Source organism: Cetorhinus maximus, chromosome 19, assembly GCF_964194155.1.
Source record: "Cetorhinus maximus chromosome 19, sCetMax3.hap1.1, whole genome shotgun sequence".
NCBI lineage: Eukaryota > Metazoa > Chordata > Chondrichthyes > Lamniformes > Cetorhinidae > Cetorhinus > Cetorhinus maximus.
In genome coordinates this window covers 83191618-83209428 of record NC_135897.1, presented here as the reverse complement: position 1 = coordinate 83209428, position 17811 = coordinate 83191618, and the positions used below count along the sequence as shown (strand labels likewise).

The window sequence follows — 17811 nt, the reverse complement described above, 5'->3', positions numbered from 1 at the left end:
ATTTGAATCTCTAATCAGGTTTCTGTCCCTGTCGTAGTGCTGTAAACAGGCCAATGACCACTGATTGGTGCATTATCCCTTCTCTCTCCTTGGCCTCTCAGCATCATCCTCTTCCAAGACCCCTCTTCTGGTGTCCAGCTAAATGGGAATGTCCATGCTTGGATCCCAAACTGAATTTCTGTCCTATTTTCTCCTCCTTTCTGCTCTAACATCTTGTGTCTTTTGAAGGCTTTTGTAGCTGGCCTACATCCTACATTATCCAGAAACTTCAGCTTATCCAAAATTTGTATTTGTACCAAATCCCATTTGCCCATCATCCTTGCGCTTGCTGACCTGCATGACCTCCTGGTTCCCCCGTCACCTTCAATCAAAAATTTCAATCTGTGTTCAAATCCCTTCATGGTCTTGTCCCACCTGTCTCTATCCTTTTCAACTCTGCAGCCTTTTGAGAGCTTTGACCTATTGTCCATACCCACTTTTCCTTCACTCCACCATTGATGCCTTCAACTGCATAGGACCCAAGCTCTTGAATTCTCTCTGTCTCTCCACTCCTAGTGTCCTTTAATACTCTGCTTGAAGCATGCTTATTAGAGCAAGCTTTTAATCACTCCTCCTTTAACTTGGTGTCATGACAGGAGTAGTGTTTTGGGTAAAAATAAGCAAAGTGGGCTAAGAAGGGTTGGAGAGCTTGAAAGTAATAGGGCATTGGTGACTACAGTAACAGGAAAAAATAGAAATAAGTTAAAGCTAAAGGAATTATGTCTACACAAAACATTTGCAGCATAATGGATGAATTAATAGCACTGATTAAAAACAATATGGGTTTAATCTAGGAACCTTTAAATAGAGCGCTTGCAGTGACCAAAGTTGGGGATAGACTATTGCAGAATATTTGACTTTCAGAAGAAATGCGCAAAATTGAAAAGGTGAGGTAGCCCTGATAAATAAAGTACAGGATAAAGACAGTAGAGAGAAGATCTTGGAAAATTGAGATGTCGATGCTGTTTGGGTGGAGTTGAGAACCAAAGGGAAGAAACGGAATAACTTGTAAGCCTCCCTGTTAGTAGTTGTGGGGTAGGGAATAAATGAGGAAATTAGAGATGCATGTAACAAGAGTAATGGTTATTATGGAGGATTTTAATCTTAGACTGGGCAATCCAAATTTGCAGTAATAGTGTAGAGGATGAGTTCATGGGATGTATACAAGAGACTTTTCTAGATTAGTGTGTCAAGGAACCAACTAGGGAAAAGGTGGTCGTACAATACTAGATCCACAATGAGAGAGGGCAAATTAATAACTTAAAGTCAACAAACCCCCAGTACCTGATGGCCTGCATCCCAGTGTTCTACCAAGATGGTGGATGCATTGGTTTTGGCCTTCTAGAATCTAGGGAATTCTGGAATGGGCCCCATGGATTGGAAGGATGTAAACATAACCCTGTAGTTCAGGAAAGGAGGGAGAGAAAGCCAAATATAGCCAATTAGTTTGACACAAGATTACTGATTTTCACTATTACCCTCCTTCAATTGATGAATCATTATTCTTCCATGTTGAACACCACTTGGAAGAAACTCTGAATGAAATCTGGGCTAGGGGAACTTCAGTGATCATCACCGAGTGGTTTGATAACACAACTGCTAGACTGGGCTTGTGGCAGGTGGTTGAGGGGAAACCTATTTGACCTTTTCCTCGCCAGTTTACTTGTTACAGTTGCACCTGTTATGACAGTATTGGTATGAGGGTTCACCACACATACCTTTTGTAGGCAAAGAACTGTCTTCATGCTGAGTATCCTCCATCTGGTGTTGCTCTGCCACTGAAATAGGTTAGATTCAGAACAGATCTGGCAGCTCAAAACTGGGCACCCATGAGGCAGAGTAGGCTATCAGCAGAATAGTATTCAACCACAATTTGTAACTTTATGGCTTGACATATCCCTCTCTCCCAACCCTGGGCCCAATCACAGTTTGAGGAGTGTTGGAGAGGATGCTAAAAGCAGCACCAGACATATCTAAAAATAAGCCAACCTGGCGATGCTACAACACAAGATATCATGCATGCTAGACAGTGGGACCAATATATGATAAACAACTTGGTGATTCCCATGACCTGTAGATCAGATCCTGCCATATCCAGCTGTGAATGATGGTGGACAATTAAATAACTGCGCTGGAAGAAGCTCCACAAACATCTCCATCATCAGTGACAGGGGAGCCCAGTATATAAGTGCAAAAGATAAGATTGAAGGAGTCGCAACCATCATCAGCCAGAAATGCCGAGTTGGAGTCATCTTAACCTCCTCCTGGGGTCCCCAGTATCACCAATGCCAGATTTCAGCCAAATCAATCTCTACACTCAGCCAAAAAACTGTTGATTGCATTGGACACAGCGAAGGCTGTGGGCTTTGACAATATCATGGGTAGTACCTGTGCTCTGGAACTAGCTGCACCCCTAGACAAGCTGTTCAGATACAGCTACAACACTGGCATCCAGTGGAAAATTGCCCAGGTATTTGTGTATACAATCCATCCAATAGCTGCCCCATCAGTCTACTCTTGATCATCAGCAAAGTGATATCAAGCGGCACTTCCTGCTCACTCAGTTTGGGTTCTTCCAGGATCTTTCTGCTCCAGGCCTCATTACAGCCTTGGACAAAAGAGCTAAATTCCAGAGGTGAATGACTGCCCTTGACTTCAAGGCAGCATTTGACTGAGCAGGGTATGGCATCAAGTATCAAGCAAAGGGAATTGGAAAATCCTCTCTAATAGCACTGTGGCTGTATCTACACCATGTGGACTGCAGTGGTTCAAGAATGCAGCTCCACTAAATCAAGGGAAATTAGGGAATATGTCAGACATCATACCCATAAGTGAATTTAAAAACTCAGTATGGAAAATACTTAATTGATTATTGAGGTGATACAGCACTTATGTAGCTCTGGTACACTAGGTTGCTTTATTTGACTAGTATAGATTTGAACTGAAGTGTTTATGCACAATCAGAACTACAGATTCCAAGTGTCATGGTAAACATGCAAGTTTAGGCCAACCTAAATCAGTTGGATGAATAGGAAACATGTTGCACTAAATAGTAGATCACACTACGTGTGTAACCTTGAGCTATGCGAACCTATCTCAGAATTTTGGAAGGAATGAATGAACTTGCATTTTTATATACTACCTTTTAGTGATTTCAGACATTCCAAAGTACTTCATAACCAATGAACTACTCAAATGTAGGGAAAGGTGCCAGCCAACTTTACACAGCAATGAGGTAAAGAATGTCTTTGGCCAGGACAGGTGGTTTCCCCTGCTGCTCCTCTTCAAATAATGTCATGACTTTCACCTAAGAGGACAAATGGGGCTTCATCTTAATACCTCTCAAAATGGCACTTCTAACAGTGCAGCAGTCCCTCAGTAATGTCCTAGTGGTAGTAGTAGATAATGTGCTCAAATGGAGTGTGGCTAGAACCTTTGACTTCTGACTCAGTTCAGTGGTAGCACAATATCTCATTGTACTAGCCATAACAGTTTGTTTATTTTGACCTTTCCTTCTTTACTGGAGCCTGCTTTGCTTCTAGCTGCGTGCTTTATGGATGTTGAGGCATTTTCAGTTATACTACTTCAACATTTAAGAGTTTATCTTGCATTGATAACTTGTTCTTTTCCTAATGCTGTACTTCAGGTGAAATATACACATTGGTGTTGAGTTCCTTTTTTGACTTCCCTTTTAGTTCTTGAAGTGCATTTTCAATTTATAAAAGTAGTTATGGATAGTCTTTAGCAGGAGTGAATATGATCTGGGGACACTTGCATTTTGCTTTCACCTCATTTTGGTCCTCAGTTTTGCTGTTTCATTGGCATCCATTTTGTGGCCTACCTCATTGCAGATGTGACTGACCTGGAGATCAAAATTTCCTTATCTGAAGAAAATGCAAGGAAACAGTTTAGTGACTCCCCTTCCCAGGCAACGTGTATGAAATAGCAATTCATGTGCAAGCCTGTGTAAAATGTTGAACTGCGGTACATTTTAAGCCATTCATGAGATTAGTGCTTAAGGAAACTGCTGCTTGGGGTTCTGGCTGCTGAAAGTAAGATATTGGAACACAACCAAGAAAGTTCTTGCACAACCCTAGTGGCAGAATAATTAATTCTAATGGTGTATTAGTTGAACATGGTTGTTAACCTCATGCATGTTGAAATAATTTTCTGGCAATCTCCTAAAACATGGAATATTAACCCACTTTATATTAAATAAAAACAGAAAATGCTGGAAAAACTCAGCAGGCCTGGCAGCATCCGTGGAGGAAGAAACAGGGTTAACGTTTTGAGTCCGTATGATTCTTCAGATGCTGCCAGACCTAAGTTTTTCCAGCATTTTCTGTTTTTATTTCAGATTTCCAGGCTCTGCAGTATTTTGCTTTTACTTTTGCTTCCGCTTTGTATTTATATTAACTTGGTCTCGGGGCATTAATTTACTTATGTAGATTCAGCTGATGTTTGTGCTATGGGAAATGTAAGTTGTGGATAAACTTGTGGATAGCTTGTCACTAAATTGGTCCTGAGCAACTCTGGGTTAAATCTTGGGGAAATTTTGAATCATTGGCTAGTTTCCTCCTTTTGCCAAAGCAGCGCTTTTAGACAAGATAACTTGGTTGTCACCACAAAACCGGAGTGGTTTAAGTTTTGTAGACTTGACAGATGGTGTAGGAAATTACTTTTCAACTTGTTAGGCTTGAGCAAGAACTCTGGTAGCTATTCATCCATTGATGGTAGCAAGGGTAAGAAATTGTAGAAGTGCTTGCTACTACTTTTGAAACAAAGAGGAAATAATTCTGTGTTGAAGGCCAACATGGTGTGCAGTTACACAACTTTTCTCTGGTTGGCATGAACCTGAAGGAGTCCTTCAGTGACCGAGTCTAATGCTTAATATCTGTGAGGATGTTTCCATGGACTGGAGTGAGTTTGTTTCAAATTTAATGAATCTTCTTTACATGAGACTAGAAAAGATAGAGTTGTGCTGTAAGATCCAATGAACAGCTTTAAGGGAGAAAGTGGATATAGTTTCTGCACTGTGCTTTCTGGCTCTCAGACTTCAAGTAGTGGTTGGGGGAAGGGATGGTGGGGAGAGGAGGATGCAGCACAAAAATAAAACAGTTTTAACTTGTAATTTCAGGATTAATCTCCAAACCAGTTTGGTACCAAGGGTGAGATGAGAAATCATTTCACTCAAAAGGTTGAGTGTCTTTGGAATTCTCTACCCCAGAGGGCTGTGGATGATCTATTGCTGATTGCCATTTAAGGCTGGGATAGACAGATTTTTGGTCTCTTAGGGAATCGAGGGATACGAGGAGCAGACGGGAAAGTGGAGTTGAAGCCCAAGGTCAGCCATGGTTGTATTGATTGGCAGAGCAGGCTCGATGGTCTGTATAGTCATCTCATGCTCCTTTCTCTTGTGTTTCTAAGGCATCATTGTCCATTGTGCTCAAGTGTCATCACTGCCCCCTAGACCCCATGCTATATAACTGAGTGTCATGTTTGGTGTTCTCTTGCATTCATGTTTATATTCAGTAGTATAGTAGTGGTGTTGTGCTGCTAAAGAAGTTGATTAGATTTGCCTCTGAGTAGGATGAGACTATTAGTTCGTATTGCACAATTTCTTTTGTCTTAACCATGTCATCCAAGAAAATAAAATCCATTTGTTCTATTGCAGAAGACTGTTTCTTAGGTTGTGCACGAGATGTGAATCCCTGAGGGGGGATGCTAGGAACAAAACTTTGGGAATCTCTGCTTAGCTAATCACAGGATGCTGAGCATGGGTTGTATTCATACTGAATTTCTAAAGCTGCTTTTGGGATGGAAATTTGTGCTAATTGAAGACACTGTTGGAAGCCACACGAGGTTGTGAAATGCCCAATAGTGTTTTAGAGCACAGTTTTTATCCCAGAATAGGGTCCTAGAGAGAGACAGACTAGTTGCTGGATCCAAGATGGGTTTTCTAGTGCTGTTAATATGGAGTGCTTCCGAGCAATTCAAAAAGCTGGATTTTGCTCTTCAGGAATGTTGAAATCAACATGTAGCTTTGTTTGCAATTAGATATCTTGATATTGTTTGGAAGTTGTATGAGATTTTGATAACTTGATTAGTAAACACGAAGGGCGCTTCTGGTCTTAGTACAGATAGTTGGATAAGATGTGCATTCACAGTTCTGAACTCGGCTCAATCCTGGGAACAAAAATAACTTGTGCTTCCATGTCAAATTCAAGAACCTTGCCTCAAGTGGATCAAGGTGAAAAGGGAAGGGCTTTTTAAAAATTTTCATGGAATGTGGGTGTCACTGGCTGGGTCAATATTTATTGCTCATCCCTAATTGCCCTTGAAAGTGGTGGTGAGCCGCCTTGAACCACTGCAGCCCATGTGGTGTGGATACACCCAGAGTGCTGTTAAGGAGGGAGTTCTAGGATTTTGACCCAGTGACAATGAAGGAACGGTGATTTAGTTCCAAGTGTGGCTTGGAGGAGAACTTGCAGGTGGTGGTGCCGTGCATCTGCTGTCTTTGTCCTTGGTGGTAGAGGTCACGAGTTTGGAAGGTGCCTTCGAAGGAGGCTTGACAAGTTGCTACAGTGCATCTTGTAGATTGTACATGCTGCTGCCACTGTCAGTGGTGGAGGGGTGCCAATCAAGCAGGCAGGTTTGTCCTGGATGGTGTCGAGCTTCTTGAGTGTTATTGGAGCTGCGCCTATCAAGGTAAGTGGAGAGTATTCCATCATGCTCTTGACTTGTGCTTTGTAGATGGAGGACAGGCTTTGGGGAGTCAGGAGGTGAGTTACTTGCCACAGAATTTCCAAGTCTCTGACCTGCTCCTGTAGCCACAGTATTTATGGCTGGTCTAGTACAGTTTCTGGTCAACTCCCAAGGTGGTGTTAGTGGGGGATTCAGCGATAGTAATGCCATTGCTTATCAAGGGGAAATGGTTGGGTGTTCTCCTGTTGAAGATGGTCATTGCCTGGCACTTGTGTGGCATGAATGTAACTTGCCATTTATCAGCCCAGTGCTGTCCAGGTCTTGCTGTATATTGGACGTGGACTGCTTCAGTATCTGAGGAGTTGTGAACAGTTGTGCTGAACATTGCACAATGGTTGGTTAATATCCCCATTTCTGACCTTCATGATGGAGGGAATATCATTGAAACAGCTGAAGATGGTTGTGCCTAGGACACTCTCCTGAGGAACTCTTGCAGTGATGCCCTGGGACTGAGATGATTGACCTCCACCACCCACAGCCAGCTTTATTTGTGTTTTGTTCCTCACATTTAAGTGTGTTGGCCACCTAGTGGTGCTCTCTTAACCTAAACCTTCATGTGAGATGCTCAGCAAAGGTATTGGCCAGTATTTGAATAGTAATATGCTATCAATTAACAGATTAAGTGAGTTTCTACATTTGCAAAAGTTTGAGGTGGGATTGTACAAACTGCTTATGATCTTTTTGTTTGTGCCCTTGTAAAAGGCTTGCTTTTAACACTTAGTGAGAAAGCCAGGTTTGAATCATTAGCTTTCTTATTTTGCAGCCTGCAAGTGAATATAGGCTAACAGATTTGCCTTGCCATAAATAAAGCACCCCATACTGTCTCAGTAAGTGGACTAAGCACTCTTCTTCTTTCTGGTCAGGCTTAGAATGCAGTCTGACTGTCATTTTTAATTTCAAACCCAGGTCCTGACCCCCTTTTTGTTGTTAACCAGCTGACTTCAGACTTAACCCCTTTTGGTTTTTAAGTCTGACAAGCCTTGACATAAGACTACTGCATCCCTGTTTAAGCATTAACCAGTAAATTTACCAGTTAAACTGGATACTGCCTCTCTATGAACTGAAATGTGTATCCAGAGGTGAAACAGATTCAATCTTAAATGTGCAAAAGTTTCCTAGATGTGTTTTAACAATCCCAAATTTCCTGATATCTTGTCAAAAGAAATCTCATCTGATTTCTGATTTGCATCCCCCAGCATGTGCTGTCCTGAAAATCTAATTGCTTAAAGGCATATCTATTAAATATGGTGCCTAATATTTGCACCTTGTAACATATATAACTGGGAGAAAAGCTAGACCTAAAGTACATAGTCAGCCAGATATTTTGCACACAAATGGATTCAAGTTTTGAGCAGTCCAGTTAGCTGCTCTTTCAAAGAGTAAGCCCACTGTTTGTTTATCACTTTGCAACATTGAGAATTCGTGTATTCAGGACTCTGGCCATGTTGCATGGATAATTAGGATTATGGTTGGATTATTGTATTTACCTTTGCCTAAGTCTTTTGGTTTTTCTTAGAAGAGGTCATAGTCATCTTAGTGACCTTACCAAAGTGGTTGGGGGGGTGGGGCGGCGGTGCGGTGGAGGGAGACTTTGGACTATAAATTTTGCAGTTCTAAACATCTGGTTCCATATTCTTCAGACAGGATAGAAACATAGAAAATAGGAGCAAGTGTAGGTCTTTCTGCCCTTCGAGCCTGCTCTGCATGGCTGACCCTTTATCTCAAGACCATACTCTTGCTCTCTCCCCATACCCCTTGACGTCTTTAGAGTCTAGAAATCTGTCGTCTCCTCAAATATATTCAGTGATTTGGCCTCCACAGCCTTGTGGTAGAAAGTTCCACAGTTTCACCACCCTCTGAATGAAGAAGTTTCTCCTCATCTCAGTCCTAAATGACCTATCCTGAGACTGTGACCACTGGTTCTAGACACCACCCCCCCACACACACACACACACACACACACACACAACCCCCAACCAGAGGAAACATCAACCCTGCATCCAGTCTCTCAAGCCCTGTCAGAATTTCATGTTTTATGAGATCTCATTCTTCTAAACTCCACAATGAATACATACCTAGTCGGCCCATTCTCTCCTCATATGACAATCCTGCCATGCCAAGAATCAGTTCGGTGAACCTTCGCCGCACTCCCTCTGGCAAATATATCTTTTCTTAGGTAAAACTGTACACAATACCCCAGGTGTGACCTCACCAAGGTCCTGTACAGCTACAGTAAGACATCCTTGCTCCTGTACTCAAGTCCTCTTGCAGCGAAGGACAACATACCATTGGCCATCTTAACTGCTTGCTGCATCTGCGTGCTTGCTTTCAGTGATTGGTGTGCAAGAACACCCAGGTTCATTTGTGCATCAACATTTCCCAACCTATCATCATTTAGATAATACCCTGCCATTCTGTTTTTCCTATTAAAGTGGATAATTTCACACTTAATCATGCTAAACTGCACCTGCCATGTGTTTGCCCACTCACTGAACTTGACTAAATCACCTTGGAATCTCTTAACATCCTCCTCACCACTCACATTCCCACCAAGTTTTGTGTTGTCAGCAAACCTGGAAATATTACATTTGGTTCCCTCATCCAAATAATTGATATATATATATATTGTGAATAGCTGGGGCCCAAGCACTGATCCTTGTGGTACCCCACTAGTCACCACCTGCCACTCTGAAAATGACCCATTTATTCCTACTGTTTCCTGTCTGCTAATCAATTCTCAATCCATGCCAATATATTACCCCCAATCTCATGTGCTTTAATTTTGCACAATAACCTCTTACATGGGACTTTATCAAAAGCTTTCTGTAAACCCAAATACACCACATCCACTGGTTATTCCTTCTCCTCCTAGTTATGTCCTCCAAAGAAAAACTCCGTTAGGTTTGTCAAGCATGATTTCCCTTTCATAAATCCATGTTGACTTTGTCTAGTCCCCTTGGTATTTCCAAAGTGTCCTGTTATCACATCCTTTATAATAGACTCTAGCATTTTCCCTGCTACTGATGTTGGGATCTGTAGATGACAGTGACTCATAATCCTTTGAAATATTCAACCTAGTTTCCTCCTATTGGTGAAAGTTCTGAGGGATGACATAAACCCAAACCCCACTGTGATGAACTTGGCCCCATGTTTGCAGATGCTGCTTAATTGACCAATTAAGTCCCTCATGAATGCGGGTCTGTTTCAGGCAGAGATTTAGTTGGATGGTTAAGGTTTTCCAGGCACCTTTTTAAAACGACCCAGCCTCGTTCAAAAGGTGGCTAAAATGTTAGGATTTAACAAGACATACTGTTGTAGTCCTATGTCCAATTTAATTGTAAAGTAGCGCAGTTCTGCATTTTCCCCAAATTTTGGCTGGGACTGCAGAGCATTTTAATAAGAATTACACAAAGCTGGTAGAGTTTTGTAATCAAACAGGTGCAGCTGGTGCATATAGCAGATGGTTGGGGTGAGGAAGAGTTGGTTGCAAATCTAGCAGTGTCCAAAGCACAAAAGAGAAAGGACCCTTTTCTCGAAGCTTTTCTAATGAGCCATCTTTAGTAGACCAAGCTTTTATTTATCTTTGACAACCTATATTGTTGAGTAGCCATCTTCTATTAACATGTAATCATGGAGCCAGAATTGAAACTAGTCAAGGCTTCCAGTTTGAGATTTTAATTTCCTAGATCACCGTACAGCAACTCTTCCCAAACTTTTTTCCCAACTGTGATCCCATTTTAACGTTTGAAAGTTGGTGCAACCCTAGAGAGACAGTGTTGGAGGGTTTACAGGGGTGGGGGGTGGTGAGGTGGAGGGCAGATGATTTTGTGCACAATCGTTTTGAAAACTGTGATGGCGCCTCAGAGCTGTGCACATGCATGTAATGAAGCATTGCCGCTGATCCCATGACTGTCTTGCCATTCACCACAGCGCGTGTTCTCAGTAACTCCTTACAAACACCTCCAAGGGGTAAGTTTGCAGCTGAGGTACATTCTGAGATGGGTAAACTTAGGACAAACAAAAGCCAGAGCTCCCTAGATGCAAAAGAGAAGAAGATGAAGTAGGATAAAAGGGTGTATGACGTGTCAACTTGATAATTAATACAAGTGAGAACCAGGCTGAATATAGAGAGTTCAGAGAAGTGATAAAATATGTAGTAGAGGAGAGAGACTGGCAGCCAACATAATAGGGAATCTGAAAATCTTTGATAGGCATATGGGTAGTATAAGTAGGGCTGATTTGGGACTAAAAAGAGGATTTTGTGCATGTATTTAGAGGGCTTGATTGAGGTACTGAATGAGTATTTGCATTTCTTTTTATCAAGGAAGAAGATGCTGCCAAAGTTGTAGTCAAAGGAGGTAGTTAAGACACTGTGCTAAAAATTGATGAGGTTGTATTTAAAAAGGCTGGCTGGCTATGCTTAAACTTGATTGCTAGGATGGATTGGATGCATCAAAGGATACTGAGAGAAGTAAGATTGGAAGTTGTGGGGGCATTGACCATAATCTTCCAGTCCTACTTGGATGCAGAATGTACTAGAGAACTTGAGAATTGCAGATGTTTGCACCCTTGTTCAAAAAAGGTTGTAAGCATAAACCCAGAAACTACAGGCCAGTCAGTTCAATCTCAGCATGGGGAAGCTCTTAGAAACAAGAATTCAGGACAAAATTAAAGTCAGTTGGACAAGAGGAATGTGACAAATTCAAGCAAACTTTCCTTAATTTAAGAGCAAAACGTGTTTAACTTGAGGTTTTTTTTGATGAGGCAACCAGATTTGAGGGTAATGCAGTTGATGTGATGTACGTGGACAAACAAAATGCATTTGTTATAGCTCCATAATAGGCTTGGCAAGCAAAGTTGAAGCCCAAGGAGTAAAAAGGACACTTGTGGTATGGATATTAAGTTGGCTGAGTGCTGGGAAACTAGCGGTAAACCCTTTTTTCTGACTGAAGAAAGGTATATAGCGGGATTCCTTAGGTGTTGATATTAGGACTACTTTTTTTTGATATCTCAGTGACGCAGACTTGGGTATGTAGGGCAAAAGTCACATAACACATGAAATATTGTGAACTGGGGAGGATAGTGATTGATTTCAATAGGACATATAGGCAGGCTGGTGCAACAGGTGGACAAGTGACAGATGAAGTTTAATGCACTGAAGTGTGAAGTATTATATTTTGGTAGGAAGAATGAGAAGAGGCAATATGAACTAAAGGGTACAGTTTTAAAAGCAGTGCAGGAACAGAGCGACCTAGAGATATGTGCACAAGTTGTTGAAAGTGGCAGATCAGGTTTAGAAAGTGGTTAATAAAGCTGTGCTTTACAAACAGAGGCGTGAGAGTACAAAAGCATGGAAGTTATGGTGAGTCTTTATAAACCACTGGTGTAGCCTCCAGCAGAATATTGTCTAATCCTGAGCACTACAGTTTAGGAAGATGTGAAGGCATAGGAGAGGGTGCATAAAAGATTTATGAGAATTATTCTATAGGTGAGGGACTTGGTTACGTGCATAGATTGGATAAGTTGGGAGTGTTCACCTTGGAGAAGAGAAGTTTGAGTTGGTTGATAGAGATATTCAAAATCATGTGGAGTCTTTCTCTGGGCTGCATCCTTGAGTTTTTGCACCCACCTTGCAGATCTGAGTTGCACGAAGAGTAGCAATTTAATGGCAGCAGAAATCTAAGGATTGTCTTTTTTGCATAATAGTTTATCTTTGTTACTTTGTTTATGCTATTTATAAATTTGGCTGGCACTGCTGTTCTCGTCAAAACTTTTTGTAGGTGTTTGAGCTCTCTTGACATATTGGGTCTGGCTCATTGTAGTACCTAGACATTAAAATTTCTCTATGGTAGGCCTTTCAGTACAAAATGTCTGCAGCTGTGCATACTTCCAGGCAGGATTCTAGCCCATCAGACTTGGTTACCTAGTGCTAGGGTTTATAAATGAAAAATGGCTAGAAATAAAGTCAACATTCTGGAATTTGGATTTATTTACTAGAATATTTACTGGGTAGATTCATGTGAAGTATAGCCATGAATTACTGGAAGGCTACTTTTTTTTTTGTCTTGACTAATGCTTGCCACTTGTAGGTTCAATCAGATAATAGCTGATTTAAACCAGCCTGGGCAGAGTTGGCTCAAATTCACAGCAATATAAGCTTTAACAACTTTTTAAAATTTCTTTGACAGCCTCCAGAAATAGATGTGGTGGTTGGAAAGGATCGCCAAAGCTTCTACACCCATGGCTTGATCCTGGGTGGAAAGAAGTGCTCTGTTATCAGAGATCAGCTGTTTACTGACGGTGACTTCACAATGGACTTGAGGACTAAGAGCCAATCTGGAGAAGCAACGTACAATGTTTCTGTCGGCAGAGCTGGCAAAAGTAAGTAATGCAGGTCCAATACGTTTTCGTATGTGCATCTGTTCAGATGTTGAGCTTGTTCTAATTGCTACTTTTTCCCCTTATAAACTGAAGAATTTGGGCTAAATGTGCTTTTAATTGGCATTTGGTTTTAAAGATAGTGTAAGATTTCAACAAGCAACTGTATATGTGTTTGAGCATAGATGATAATGATGGATGTGGAAGAAAAACTGATCTTGCAGGTTTGCCTATTCTGCTTTTACAGGTGTAGTTCTAAACACCAAATTTGACTTTTTAAAGACAGGGTTTATCTACTTTCATTCTCCTTGAAACAGTGGGGACCTCCAGGCAAGCTTGATGTACTGCCCACAGATGAACTTTTTAATTCCGTATCTTTCCAGTCTGACTTGATTGGAGCCGGTAGAAAAAAAAGCAGACATACACTTCAGTCTTTAATATCCTAACTTTTAAAATTTGTACTAACTGCAGCTACCATACATTGAATAGCAAAAATGGCATTTTGGTAACTTGCTGAAATCTATTTTTTAAATTAATTTTTTCAAATCATTTAATTTCATCTACTCAGACAAGAAATTCAAAATTGTTTACACAAACTGGCTAGTTTTCTCGTGCATTACTATGTGCAACAAATAACTGTATGGGTGTACCTAAACCAGGTTTAAAATCTTGATTCGCTTCATGTTCTTCAGGCCCTTTTTCTTGCCCTTCCACCCCTGCAATTCTGCAGTTTGGCCCACCTAGTACCTTGTCTTGATCTTATCTGCCCAAGCAGGTAAGTTACTGAACAATGATCAGGAATAAGAATCCTGCTTGTGCTGGTTCTCTTTTTTAGCAAAAAAAAAGCTCAAACTTTAGTCAACAATTCGCTCTGGTGCTCTTCTAGTTTAGATTGGTAATGCAACATAAATCAGAGTTCAACTCCGACTTCCTTGGCATGTGTTCAAACACTTCAACACTTTTTCAGTAGTGTTCTGATTTGAAAGACCACTGATCCCTTTCTGATGTTCTTGAATGAGTGCAAGTGAACACAATAGAAAAAGATATTCAAGATTAAGAATATAGCAAAATAGGGAATAAAAAGGTAATGCATTAACTTTGGTACATATGCGATATACTTTATTTGCATGTTGCCATTTTACATGTATAGGTGATACGCTAATGGACTTGCCATTAATTGAGCAGTTAACATGTCAAATCTGTAACTGCACTCTACCTTCTTGAACAGTGTTTCATATAAGTTTCAGTTCCGTAGGTTTGATTCTTGTTTCTCTTCTTTGTCCAGTTATTTGCCAATATTTTAAAATTGAATGAACACTTTTTCCTTTTCAATCTCTTGCCACCTTTTTAACTTCTTTCTCATCCTTCCCTCTGCTTCCTGAGGGTGGGAATAAAATTTTTAACTGAATTTATGTTCTCTTGGGAGTTTAGATTGCCCATATAGCATTATTTCACACTTTAACAAATACATTTGGTGCTCTGCTGACTTCATGGATAAAATTTGATAATTGCATAATATAAATGTTATCTCTCGATTTGCAATAGACCCCTCTGTTATTGCGGTCTTCTATTTTGAACCCTCGTGCCTATCATGCTTCAGCTCAAGGTTTTTGTGCCAGCTCTTGGTGTGACTTGTTTTTTTTAAATTCATTCATGAGATGTGGGCTCCGCTGGCTTGGCCAGCATTTATTGCCCACCCCTAGTTGCCCTGGTGAGCTGCCACTTTGAACCGCTGCAGTCTATATGGTGTGGATACACTCAGTGCTGTTAGGAAGGGGGTTCCAGGATTTTGACCCAGCGACAGTGAAGGAGCAGCAATATATTTCCAAGTCAGAATGGTGAGTGACTTGGGGAACTTGCAGCTGGTGATGTTCCCGTGTGTCTGCTGCCCTTGTCCTTCTAGGTGGTAGTGGTTGTGGGTTTGGAAGGTGCTGTCGAAGGAGTTTTGGTGAATTCCTGCAGTGCATCTTGTAGATGGTGCACTACTGCTACTGTGTGTCGGTAGTGGAGGGGATGAATGTTTGTGGATGTGGTGCCAATCAAGCGGGCTTTATCCTGGATAGTGTCAAGCTTCTTGAATGTTGTGGGAGCTGCACTCATCCAGGCAAATGAGGAGTATTCCATCACACTCCTGACTTGTGCATTGTAGATGGTGGACAGGCTTTGGGGAGTCAGGAGGCGAGTTACAGCATTCATATGGATAGTTCAGTTCCTGGTCAATGATAACCCCCAAGATGTTGATAGTGGGGGATTCAGTGATGGTAATGCCATTGAACATCAAGGGGCAATGGTTCGATTCTCTCCTGTTGGAGATGGTTATTGCCTCACGCTTGTGTGGCACGAATGTTACTTGCCACTTGTCAGGCCAAGCCTGGATATTGTCCAGGTCTTGCTGCATTTGAACATGGGCTGCTTTTTTGTATCTGAGGAGTCTCAAATGGTGCTGAACATTGCGCAATCATCAGCAAACATCCCCACTTCTGGATGATGTCTTGCTCTTCTTGTCTTGTGTGTATTGAGTCTGTAGAGGCATTTAATTGTCTTCCCCTTCCATTTTGTGGAGCTTACTTGAGCCATGCAATGTTCTGAGGAAAATAACTGACTATTGTTTCTACTGATAAACCAAGTGGCATCCCACTGTATCAATGCAACCATTATCGACACCTATTCCATGAGTGGAAAAAAATACTTTATATCTTTAATCCTGCCATTTCTTGAAACCTTCAATCTCCATCCTGAGTCCGGGCCCAGTTCCAGTTCCAAATATCAGCAACATATGTATGTCCATAATTCATATCCACCACTGCCAAAGAAAATTTCTCCAATCTCATTTAAGGCATGCTAACCTCTCTGGCTGAGTCTAAAGATTTTTTAATGCTTGTTTTGCAGACATTGCTTGTTTTGCTTTTAAATGCAGAAACTATTTCACATTAATTAGTTCACACTGATTACTCCAAATTTCCATAACTTGCAATTTTTAAATCTTCGGGCCTTAATCTTTCATTAAAAGAGGCTGAGTCTTTGTAACATCCCAGAGTCATCCTTGTCACTGTAAATCAATGTGTAGCAATGACCGGCTGTTCAAATGCATCCAATAGTCTAAAATTGGAGTTAGTAGAAAATTCATAGCAGTAGTTAGAATAAATTGTGTTTTTAATTAATTGACATTTCTATTCACTAACATCCTCTAGGGAAGGAAATCTTCCGTCCTTACCTGGTCTGACCTACATGTGACTCCTGACCCACAGCAATGTGGTCGACTCTTAAATACCCTCTGAAATGGCCTAGCACGCCACCCAGTTGTATCAAACCGCTACAAAGTCACAAAAAAGGAATGAAACCCAACGGACCACCCGGCATCGACCTAGGCACCAGAAATGACAACGGCAAACTCAGCCCTATTGACCCTGCAAAGTCCTCCTTACTAACATCTGGGGGCTGGTGCCAAAATTGGGAGAGCTGTCTCACAGACTAGTCAAGCAACAGCCTGACATAGCCATCCTCACGGAATCATACCTTACAGATAATGTCGCAGACATCCCCATCATCATCCCTGGTCTCGTCCCACTGGCAGGACAGACCCAGCAGATGTGACAGCACAGTGGTATACAGTCGGGAGGGAGTTGCCCTTGGAGTCCTCAACATTGCCTCTGGATCCCATGAAGTATTATGGCATCAGATCAAGCATGCGCAAGGAAACCTCTTGCTGATTACTAGGTACCTCCCTCCCTCAGTTGATGAATCAGTGCTCCTCCATGTTGAACACCACTTAGAGGAAGCACCGAGGGGGGCAAGGGTGCAGAATGTACCCTGGTTGGGGGACGTCAACGTCCATCACCAAGCGTGGCTTGGTAGCACCAGTACAGACTGAGTTGGCAGAGTCCTAAAGGATGTACTGGGTCTGCAACAGGTGGTGAGGAACCAACAAGAGGGAGAAACATACTGACCTCATCCTCACCAACTGCAGATGCATCTGTCCATGACAGTATTGGTAGGAGTGACCACTGCCCAGTCCTTGTGAAGGCGAAGTCCCATCTTCACATTGAGGATACCTTTCATAGTGTTGTGTGGCACTACCACCGTGCTAAATGGGATAGATTTTGAACAGATCTAGCAACTTCCATGAGGTGCTGTGGGCCATCAGCAGCAGCACAATTGTACTCAACCACAATCTGTAACCTTAGGGTCTGCTATTTCCCCCAATCTACCATTACCACCAAGCCAGGGGATCAACCTTGGTTTAATAAAGAGTGCAGGAGGGCATGCCAGGAACAGGCATACCTAAAAATGAACTGTCCTCTTGGTGAAGTTATAACACAGGACCACTTGTGTGCCAAACAGCGTAAGCAACAAGCGATAGAGCTCAGTGATTCTACAACCAACAGATCAGATCCAAGCTCTGCAGTCCTGCCACATCCAGTCATGAATGGTTGTGGACAACCAAACAACTAATTGGAGGAGGCAGCTCCACAAAAATTCCCATCCTCAATGATGGGGGAGCTCAGCACATCAGTGCAAAAGATAAGGCTGAAGCATTTGCAACAGTCTTGAGTCAGAAGTGCCGAATGGAAGATCCATCTCTGCTTCCTCTGGAGGTACCTAGCATCACTGATGCCAGTCTTCAGCCAA

At 41.8% G+C, this 17811-nt stretch overlaps 1 protein-coding gene across 2 annotated transcripts in view; it reads left to right on the top strand.

Annotated features, from left to right (window-relative positions):
* The window catches only part of LOC144693978 (profilin-2-like), a 45135-nt gene that overhangs the window by 5190 nt on the left and 22134 nt on the right, over positions 1 to 17811 (top strand). For both annotated transcript variants that reach the window (XM_078564261.1, XM_078564262.1), the window contains exon 2: positions 12993 to 13185. In XM_078564261.1, the coding sequence (XP_078420387.1) occupies positions 12993 to 13185 (193 nt within the window). The remainder of the gene's footprint in view (positions 1 to 12992; positions 13186 to 17811) is intronic.